This window comes from Oreochromis aureus, linkage group 1, assembly GCF_013358895.1.
Source record: "Oreochromis aureus strain Israel breed Guangdong linkage group 1, ZZ_aureus, whole genome shotgun sequence".
NCBI lineage: Eukaryota > Metazoa > Chordata > Actinopteri > Cichliformes > Cichlidae > Oreochromis > Oreochromis aureus.
In genome coordinates this window covers 2,372,337-2,383,132 of record NC_052942.1, presented here as the reverse complement: position 1 = coordinate 2,383,132, position 10,796 = coordinate 2,372,337, and the positions used below count along the sequence as shown (strand labels likewise).

The following is a 10,796-nucleotide window of genomic DNA, read 5'->3' as shown; positions in this document are numbered from 1 at the left end:
ACTGAATAAATACAGTCAGGAAGACAAACTAAGGAACCTTTTGTTAGGGTTCAATGTTGAGAGAGGAATCCAAAAATAACCACAGATCCAGGCGTGTGCAATTTAGACGGCATTTTAATGAATACACACCTGCTTACATGTGATAAAAACTTAAATCTTAACTCTAAAGGATATAAGTAATAAAAGATAAAATCACTCCAGGCGTATGGCATGTAAGCAGGTGTGTTGCCATTCCTTTCAGAGCTCCTGTCCCCCCTCAGCTTGTATTGGCTGATCATTAACGCCCGCCAAGAGTTTCTGACCTTCACCTGACCAGGAGCCACAGCTCTTCAATAAGCTCAAATGCAATCATATATAAAAGATTAAAATCATTTTCATAACACAGGTTTTTTCCTTTTCAGATCTGCTAATATGTTTGCTCCTCCTAATATAGTCTAAAAGCCACCCCAAGCAAAACAATTTGAACTTTCCCCTATCAGTGATCCCTCTAACTAAGTGTGTGTGTTAATCAACGATACATGCATAATAACACCCTGCTCTTAACTTGCAGTTAAACTCTGGTTTCAGTTTCACTTCTGCAGAAGCCTGCAACTTCAAACACATGTAACTTCCTGTCCCTGCAGTCTACACAGAAACCTTTAAGATTATCGAAGCATTAGCAAAGCATTTAAAATTATATATTCAACTCAACAGTTTAAAGTGGTTCTTCTTGGACCTGTAATAAAGACTATAACCATATATTTGAACATCTGAATGCATCTGTGAAAGCAACATCACTATTAACATGAAACGGTAATGATGATTATAAAAATAGCAGCAAATAATAGCAGTAAAATATTTTCCCCCTTCACACTTTCCAAAGCAACTAATCAGCTGCTGATTGCACATGGAATCGAATTTTCAGGTATTATTGAAGTTACCTGTCCTAAATGTGAATGTTCAGTTAACTTACAGCTAAAATATTAACTATTCAGTCATATTCAGTTTTAAAACAGCTCAAAAACCTCAATATTTTCAACCTTTATTTGAAGTAATAAATGATTTGGTATTCCAAGAAACTGAATATGCATTCATTTTTTGGGGGGTTTTGTGTTCACAGAGGTTTTGTGTTTTGTGTTTGGCTTCTTTCCATCGCTGGCTGCAGTCTGGCTTGATATTGTTTCACTATCTCATTTTCATGCTCAAAGAACATCTGCAGCTATAAGAAGAAGGTAGGGAACAGGCTGTTATGTTGATCATTTCCTGCTGCTCTAGCTCTTTGTCAGTAACTGATCTGTGAGTTTACCTTGTTCAGCTGCGTCTCTGTGTCATTCATATCAACTCCTTCCTTCTCTCCTATGGCACCTGCTGTCATTTCATAGAGGTTTAGGATTGCCATCTTAATCTTTCCCAGTTCTAGTGTCTTCTTTGCAGCTGTTTCCTGAATGTGGTTCCACTTTTGTTCCTGTATGAAGACAGCAACACATAACACCATTCACAGTGTATATTTGACCTAGCCTTAGTTCTGCTGCAGGACTGTGATCCAGGATTGTGTCCGGTACCCATGTGAGAGCTTCGGCCTGAGTCTTCTCTAACTCGGTCTGGAGCTGAGACAGCAGACTGTTTTTCTGCATTACCACCAAGTTGTGCTGGTCCTGCAGGGTTAACAGTGCTTTCTTCTGCTGGTCGACCTCATCCTGCAACGTCATCTCCTTCTGGTAGAACTGACCTCGAAAATGGAGTAGACTCTCTGCGTAGTCTGCGAGAGCCTCAGCATCCTCAAACTGTAACACACAGACATGCACACAGCTTTTTCTTCAGTGTTTTTTGGTGGAGGAATCACTGTTTAACATCATCATTACTGATACAATACTTGTGGATGGTGCTCTGTGCTCTCTGTGCTGGAGTTTGACACACGTTTTCATACAAAAAGCAACCACATTTCCTTTGATTGGCTCCGTTTTATCCTCGTTTTATTTCGGTATTCCCTGTTCTGCATGGTTACTGTTCAGTTTTACTTTTCCCAGTCTCATTTTCCCCTTTGACTTTCAGCTGTTCCCCTGGTGTTTCCTTCACTCACCCTTCTGTCTTCCCCTTTGTTTTCATCTCATTGTCTGTGTTACAGGCCCCACTATGATGGGCGCGTAGCCAGATTACAATCCTGTAAAACAGGAGAGAAAGTGAACACAGGAGACACGCTGCCGTTCGCCTGGTCAGTCTTGCCAGAATTTATTCATACAACACGAGCATATCTGCTCCACTCTTTTGGTAACTCAATTGCACTATAACTGCTCATTCCCTCACATGGCTTGTTTTCCACCAGTACATTTCAATATTAATCCACACCACTGGCATAAAACAACAAAGGGTTTAAATGAATGAAACAAATGAAAACTACACCTCTTTTCCCATAAAACAGATAAACAAAATAATTCACATCATCATGGTAGTGTCTTATCATAGAAAGGAAACTCTACTTTCAACATTACTGCACTACTGTCCTTGCCAGCATTTTTGTTGGCCGTACTCTTATTAGCTCTCTCGCTTCATATGTCTTTTTTCAGACCAGTTAGATTCTAACACTGAAACAGCAAGTTTACACATGACTTCAGGCGGGCTCAGAACACTTTACACACACGTTATACAAAACATTTGTCATGAACACAAAGCTACAAGTTTATCAGGAACTGTAAACCCAACCGGGTTGGTGCTTCTTATTATTATATGGAGTATTATACGCATTTGCAACAGCTCGCTAGCGTTACCCAGGCATACAGCCTAGCTATAACATCCTACAGAGCTAAAGTAGCTCACATAGCGACAGTGTAATACATCACATATCACAGACCCGTCTTATGTCATGAAAGTCTAAGTATCACAGTGTCCAGCTGTGTATTTCTTTATGTTTTTGACCACATTACTGACCTGTAAAACAGGAGAGAAAGTGAACACAGGAGACACGCTGCCGTTCGCCTGGTCAGTCTTGCCAGAATGGAAAACTTACGGCAGCTATGCACCCGACTCTGTTCCCAAAGCACGCTGCTGCCCCCTACTGTCCAAAGTGTTATACACTCTCCTGGCAACAGGGAACTTACATGACATTGTGGATTTAGATTACACCAATACACCAGCAAAATAAAACATGCATAATAATCTCCATATATCACGACACTTAACTCACAATTGTGACCACATATCTGTGTGGATCACATCTGTTTTTGCTTCCTGTTCCTGTTCCTCGTTAGTTTCCAGTGTTCCCCTTTTTGTATTTTGTTTAGCTCTTGGGTTCTGCTATTAGACTGATAATAGTTCACCTGTGCTTGTCTCAACACAGCACTGGGACTACATTTTCCTGAAGACTCTAACTGCATGCTTTTTAATACTGTAAAGCTGGTATTTTAACATGGGAGTCACGAACGGATGGATGGATAAATAGTCAAATATTTAAGCTGAGATATTTCTGAAACAGTGTTTGGTACTGTAGTGATAACTGCTGTGTATATTCCACCAGATGCTGATGCTAACTTGGCTCTTGTTCATCTGCATCACACAGTCAGCGTATGTATCCTAAGGCTGTTCACATCATAGCAGGGACTTCAGCCATGCTGATTTAATAGCAGAGATTCCTAAATGTCATCAGCCACAAGGAGAGCAAATACACTGGACAACGTCTACCCCAGCATCAGGGCTAAACAACTACCACACCTGCTGATCCTCTGAAAGAACCAAGTCAACCAAAAAACAACTGGTGTCCTTCTCTTGCTGTTCCATAAAATGCAGATTGACGTATTTAATCTGTATAAGATTTGACAGCTGCACAGCATCAGAGAAGAAAGTGCTCTAAAGGGTCCTCTCTCCATATATATATATATATATAATATGCATGTGCACTAACAATAAAGACATTATTTAAATGAACTGATTACTGTTAGCATGGAATAAAAATGCTGTACCTTTGTTATTTTGAGCACACGCTCCATGAAGTGTTTGTACACTGAGTGCCTCTGAACTTGATGCTGTAGCTCCTCTCTCCTCTCCATCAGTTCAGCGTACTCCTTTAACGTGTCTAACTCTGCCTCCTTTTGACTGAACTCTTTGCTGTCTGCCTTTGCTTCCTCCAGAGCATCATCAGCATCTTCATCCTACACAGTTTCAGGTCCAATTTGAGTTTCGTTCCAACCATAAAACTGAAATTCAGCTTGTGTGAAATGGTCTTCTACAGTACCTCAACAAAAGCTTCATGAAAGCGCTCCTGTATTTTCATAATGTCCTCCTGCAGCTCCTTTGTGTGGTCCTTCAAACTTTTTAGCACCTACAGAAATGCACACAAAGTAGAAAAGGTTTACATTACTTGTGATGATATTCAGGACAGGTTGCCTCAAGGGTACTTATGGTGAAACCATGTGTTTGAAAAGAGCTTAAAACTGAGGACATAAAGCTATCAACAGAATCTCAAGAAACAACTGCTTCATATCCAAAACATCTGTGTTGAAGGGATATCAAGCGAAGCTGAACTAGGGCCAGGCCACACAGGCAGGTAAACAGTACAAGGCAACAACAAACAAATGCAAACAGAGGTTTAATTACACATTGGGGTAATTGGGGGAAATGAAAAACACTGGGGAAAACAGCTGAAACTAACCAGGAGAAAACAAGACGGAGAAAGACTAACAAAATAAAACAGGAAGTAACAAAACATGTGAAAACCAGACAAGAAGGCCCGGGGAACACAGGGGAAGCATGATAACTAAAATAAAGGAATTAAATACGAATAAACCACAACCAAGAACAGAACCCAGACAACTGGCCTAAGAATAGAAATATTAAACACAAACGACAAGAACAAAGGACTAAAGACAAAGACATTAAAACTGTAACGTGAAACCAGAGCATTAAAGATTAATGAAAACAGCAAAACTCAAATTGTAACCAATAATCTGAACTAATATCTCAGACACCTAAATACTGAGTAAACATGAGTTCAAAAATCCAATACACAAAACGCCACATTAGCTTCACTTTGCTATGTCTTTTATATAGTATCTATGAATGTACCATCAACACTGGCTACCTGATAAACCTTCAGCTGCCAGAAATGCCAGTGACAAATTCACACCTGTGTGCCTTCCTCATCCTTGGCTTTAAGCTCTGCCAGCTGTCTTTCTCCCTTCAATATTTCACACAGGACAACACTCTGATCATGGGTTTTCTTCTTTTCCCCCAAACCACACGTGTTCCTGCAAGAACAGTAAAAAGTAATTAGCATACATCACATTTACCGAATCAGGCTTCACATAGAAAAACAGTAGAAACACTCCACAGAAACTCACTGTGAAAACTGCTTCTGGCTTCTGGGCCTCGAAGACATGGCTGTCTGTTGAAGATTTTTCAAAAAGAGTTATTGGTTCACTCTTCTTATGTTATCTTTTTCCCCTGCTTATTATGTTTTCAAACTTTCTAAAAGTGTGCATCTCCAGGCTCTAACAACCTTGTTTCTATGGCAACCAGAACTTGTAAAGCCACAACTCACAGCATTTCAGTTTGAAGAAACACATCTCGACCAAATTTGAAAAGAGCATTTTTATTTTGAGTACATCTGTAAGACTGAAAAGATGAAATGATGAATGTTTGCAAAAAGGTCTTTCACAGCTGATATTCGAAAATAAATTCAGAGCAGCAAAAAACAGTTAACTGGCTTGTTCAGCTGTATCAGAAAACAACTGGAAATTTGCTTACAACACTGCCTCCATGTTAACTCCTGAAGTGATTTTAATAAAATCTGAATATCTCAAAGAAATCCTAACACCATATTATCCCAACGGAGGACTTCCCAGAGTCCTCCTACAGATAGAGACTCCTCAGCAATCAGAATTCCCTGCTACAGAAACATCTCCTATGTCTGTTTCAGTGTTCAGACACTAACTTTAAAATTAGGCCTAAAACTTTCTCTTTTAATGAACTTATAGTGGGAGAAGATTATTAAATGTTGTCACAACTGGCTTAAGAACGGTGCCACAAAACACCAGAAGAGTGTGGAAGTCAGAAAGATCACAGGAGGAGTTTTAAGTGATTCACATTTCTTTGAAGCTGGTGGTTGGTTGCTTGGACAATTTAGGCTCTGGTTGTTTAGTTAACCCTCTAAATTATTTACTGCCAGGTCATCAACAGAGTCTCTCATTAGCAGTCACTTCAATCACTCACCTGGAAGTAAAGTTTCTACTAGTAGTTGCTTGAAGTTGCTGAACGTCATTCACATTCTGTAGCCTCTGCCCACATAGAAAACAGGTCTGGCCCAGATCCGGCATCAAGCTGGCACTTCTGACTGACTGGTGTCATGGCAGGGTGTATGTCAACCAGATGTGGGCCAGGTCTGGCAATGATGGCGCTGTTTATGTTCCTATTTTCCTATTTTAGTTAGGAGACCCAAATGCCATGTTGCAATACTATACTGCTATGGTAGCCAACGTTTCAAATGCAGGTTTGACAGGTTTGTGAGTGTACACTTTATCAAAAACCTAGTGAGGGTTTACTCATCTTTGCCACTGGGTGGCTGTAGCTCAGGAGGTAGAGCAGGTCACCTACTGATCGGAAGGTTAGCGGTTCGATCCCTGGCTCCTCCAGTCTGCATGTCAAGAGAGTGAATGTGTATGAATGTAGTGAGGAAACACTCGGTTTAGAGAAAGTGTGTGAATGTGTCATGTTGTATAGAGCACTTTGAGTAATCTGTGAGAATAGAAAAGTGCCATATAAGAATCAGTCCATTCACTGTCTGAACAGAGTTTCGTCATGTTACTTTTGCACTATTATGTTCCGGCACATGTTGTTATTACATGGCTTGATTAAGGTACACATTAGGCTGACATCTGGGGCCAGAGCTGAAACTGTTCTGGGCCAGCAGTGTGTCTGCAACTGTCTTTGTGCTGGCCCATGTGTGGGCCTCCTCTGGCAAACCAGATCTGGGCCACCAAAGGGCCGTCATTCTTTGCGGTATGTGGACCATGTGTAAGCACATTGTGTGGGCCAGATCCGGGCCATACCAATTTTGCTAAGTGGGTAGTTGCCTTGCTGCAAATCACTTCCAGTGTGGACAATGATGGTAAATGGTAAATGGACTGGTTCTTATATAGCACTTTTCTACTCTTTCTGAGCACTCAAAGCGCTTTATACAACTAATAATGGTGCCCTATATTAAGCTGAAAACAAAAGGAGACCGAGGCCGCATGTTCTCCTTAAATTGCTGGCTGTCTGAGTGGTGTCCCAGAAACGATGTGGGCTTCATAGATAATTGGCAAACCTTCTGGAGGAAACCTGGTCTTGTTAGGAGAGACGGCATCCATCCCACTTTGGATGGAGCAGCTCTCATTTCTAGAAATATGGACCAATTTATTAAACCCCCAAAATATGACTATCCAGAGTTGGGACCAGGAAGCAGAGTTGCAGTCTTACACGCCTCTCTGCAGCTTCTCTCCTCCTACCCCCCCAAAACCCATCTCCATAGAGACTGTGTCAGCTCCCAAACAGACAAAAACAAACTAAAACCAGCAATAAACAACTTAAACATAAAAAATCACAAAGAAAGAACAATACAGTATCCACATCTGAACCAAAGAGTAAAACAGTGAAATGTGGATTATTAAATATTAGGTCTCTCTCCTCCAAGTCTCTGTTAGTACATGACTTAATAATTGATCAACAAATCGATTTACTCTGCCTTACAGAAACCTGGTTGCAGCAGGATGATTATGTTAGTTTAAATGAATCAACACCCCGAGTCATTCTAACTACCAGAAACCTCGAAGCACAGGCCGAGGGGCGGTGTGGCAGCAATTTTTCACACCAGCCTATTAATTAACGAAAGACCAAGACAGACTTTTAATTCATTTGAAAGCCTGATGCTTAGCCTCGTCCACCCCAGCTGTAAAACTCAGAAACCAGTCTTACTTGTTATCATCTATCGTCCACCTGGGCCTTACACAGAGTTTCTCTCTGATTTCTCAGACTTTTATCTGATTTAGTGCTCAGCTCAGATAAAATAATTATTGTGGGTGATTTTAACATCCATGTAGATGCTAAAAATGACAGCCTCAACATGGCATTTAATCTGTTATTAGACTCAATTGGCTTCTCTCAAAATGTAAAAGAACCCACCCACCACTTTAATCACACTCTAGATCTTGTTTTAACATATGGCATAGAAACTGAACATTTAACAGTGTTTCCTGAAAACCCTCTGCTGTCTGATCATTTCCTGATAACATTTACATTTACAATAATTGATTACACAGCAGTGGAGAGTAGACTTTATCAAAGTAGATGTCTTTCTGAAAATGCTGTAACTAAGTTTAAGAATATAATCCACCCACTTGTGTTATCATCTTCAATGCCCTGTACCAACATAGAGCAGAGCAGCTATCTGAACGCTACTCCAACAGAGGTCGATTATCTTGTTAATAATTTTACCTCCTCACTACGTACGACTCTGGATACTGTAGCTCCTGTGAAAACTAAGGCCTCAAATCCGAGTACCTGACTCCGTGGTATAATTCTCAAACACGTAGCCTAAAGCAGATAACTCGTAAGCTGGAGAGGAAATGGCGTGTCACAAATTTAGAGGATCATCATTTAGCCTGGAGAAATAGTTTGCTACTTTATAAGAAAGCCCTCCATAAAGCCAGAACATCTTACTATTCGTCACTGATTGAAGAAAATAAGAACAACCCCAGGTTTCTCTTCAGCACTGCAGCCAGGCTGACAAACAGTCAGAGCTCTACTGAGCCAACAATCCCTTTAACGTTAACTAGTAATGACTTCATGAACTTCTTCACAAATAAAATTTTTATCATTAGAGAAAAAATTACCAATAATCATCCCACAGATGTAATATTATCTACAGCTACTTTTAGTACCATCGATGTTAAGTTAGACTCTTTTTCTCCAATTGATCTTTCTGAGTTAACTTCAATAATTAATTCCTCCAAACCATCAACGTGTCTTTTAGACCCCATTCCTACAAAACTGCTCAAAGAAGTCCTGCCATTAATTAATTCTTCGATCTTAAATATGATCAACCTATCTCTAATAATCGGCTATGTACCACAGGCCTTCAAGCTGGCTGTAGTTAAACCTTTACTTAAAAAGCCATCTCTAGACCCAGCTGTCTTAGCTAATTATAGGCCAATCTCCAACCTTCCTTTCATATCAAACATCCTTGAAAGAGTAGTTGTCAAACAGCTAACTGATCATCTGCAGAGGAATGGCTTATTTGAAGCGTTTCAGTCAGGTTTCAGAGCTCATCACAGCACAGAAACAGCTTTAGTGAAGGTTACAAATGATCTTCTTATGGCCTCTGACAGTGGACTCATCTCTGTGCTTGTCCTGCTAGACCTCAGTGCTGCGTTCGATACTGTTGACCATAATATCCTATTAGAGCGATTAGAACATGCTGTAGGTATTACAGGTACTGCGCTGCAGTGGTTTGTGTCATATCTATCTAATAGACTCCAATTTGTACATGTAAATGGAGAGTCCTCTTCACACACTAAGGTCAATTATGGTGTTCCACAGGGTTCAGTGCTAGGACCAATTCTATTTACATTATACATGCTTCCTTAGGCAGCATCATTAGAAGACATAGCATAAATTTTCACTGCTATGCAGATGACACGCAGCTCTATCTATCCATGAAGCCAGGTAACACACACCAATTAGTTAAACTGCAGGAATGTCTTAAAGACATAAAGACCTGGATGGCCGCTAACTTTCTGCTTCTTAATTCAGATAAAACTGAGGTTATTGTACTCGGCCCTGAGAATCTTAGAAATATGGTATCTAAGCAGATTCTTACTCTGGATGGCATTACCTTGGCCTCCAGTAATGCTGTGAGGAACCTTGAGTCATTTTTGACCAGGACATGTCCTTCAATGCACATATTAAACAAATATGTAAGACTGCTTTCTTCCATTTGCGCAACATCTCTAAAATTAGAAATATCCTGTCTCAGAGTGATGCTGAAAAACTAGTTCATGCATTTATTACTTCCAGGCTGGACTACTGTAATTCTTTATTATCAGGATGTCCTAAAAACTCACTGAAAAGCCTTCAGTTAATCCAAAATGCTGCAGCAAGAGTCCTGACAGGGACTAGAAAGAGAGACAGATTTCTCCTGTTTTGGCTTCCTTCATTGGCTTCCTGTTAAATCCAGAATTGAATTCAAAATCCTGCTCCTCACATACAAGGTCTTAAATAATCAGGCCCCATCTTATCTTAATGACCTTGTAGTACCATATCACCCTATTAGAGCACTTCGCTCTCACACTGCAGGCCTACTTGTTGTTCCTAGAGTATTTAAAAGTAGAATGGGAGGCAGAGCCTTCAGTTTTCAGGCCCTCTTCTGTGGAACCAACTTCCAGTTTGGATTCGGGAGACAGACACTATCTCTACTTTCAAGATTAGGCTTAAAACTTTCCTTTTGCTAAAGCATATAGTTAGGGCTGGACCAGGTGACCCTGAATCCTCCCTTAGTTATGCTGCAATAGACGTGAGGCTGCGGGGATTCCCATGATGCATTGAGTTTTTCCTTTCCAGTCACCTTTCTCACTCACTATGTGTTAATAGACCTCTCTGCATCGAATCATATCTGTTATTAATCTCTGTCTCTCTTCCACAGCATGTCTTTATCCTGTTTTTCTTCTTTCACCCCAACCGGTCGCAGCAGATGGCCCGCCCTCCCTGAGCCTGGTTCTGCGGGAGGTTTCTTCCTGTTAAAGGGAGTTTTTCCTTCCCACTGTCGCCAAAGTGCTTGCTCATAGGGGTCATAT

At 40.6% G+C, this 10,796-nt stretch overlaps 1 protein-coding gene across 1 annotated transcript; it reads right to left on the bottom strand.

The window, feature by feature from the left end:
- Window positions 1-515: 515 nt before the first annotated feature.
- On the bottom strand, window positions 516-5,443 carry LOC116329725 (coiled-coil domain-containing protein 42 homolog). The gene is made up of 7 exons (XM_031751798.2): window positions 5,310-5,443; window positions 5,096-5,216; window positions 4,205-4,291; window positions 3,933-4,121; window positions 1,542-1,763; window positions 1,286-1,444; window positions 516-1,198 (listed from the first exon to the last, which is right to left on the bottom strand). Exons 1-7 carry the CDS (start codon window positions 5,345-5,347, stop codon window positions 1,094-1,096), a joined length of 921 nt encoding a protein of 306 aa, XP_031607658.2. The 5' UTR covers window positions 5,348-5,443; the 3' UTR covers window positions 516-1,093.
- Between the last annotated feature and the right edge of the window lie 5,353 nt (window positions 5,444-10,796).

Excerpts from the sequence above, each read along its gene's own strand:
- LOC116329725 (XM_031751798.2), bottom strand. The coding sequence starts at position 5,347 with ATGTCTTCGAGGCCCAGAAGCCAGAAGCAGTTTTCACA. Across the intron at positions 1,764-3,932 it reads GTGTGCTCAAAATAACAAAG|TTTGAGGATGCTGAGGCTCT; the intron begins GTACAGCATTTT and ends TGTGTGTTACAG. Across the intron at positions 1,445-1,541 it reads AGGCCGAAGCTCTCACATGG|GAACAAAAGTGGAACCACAT; the intron begins GTACCGGACACA and ends GTCTTCATACAG.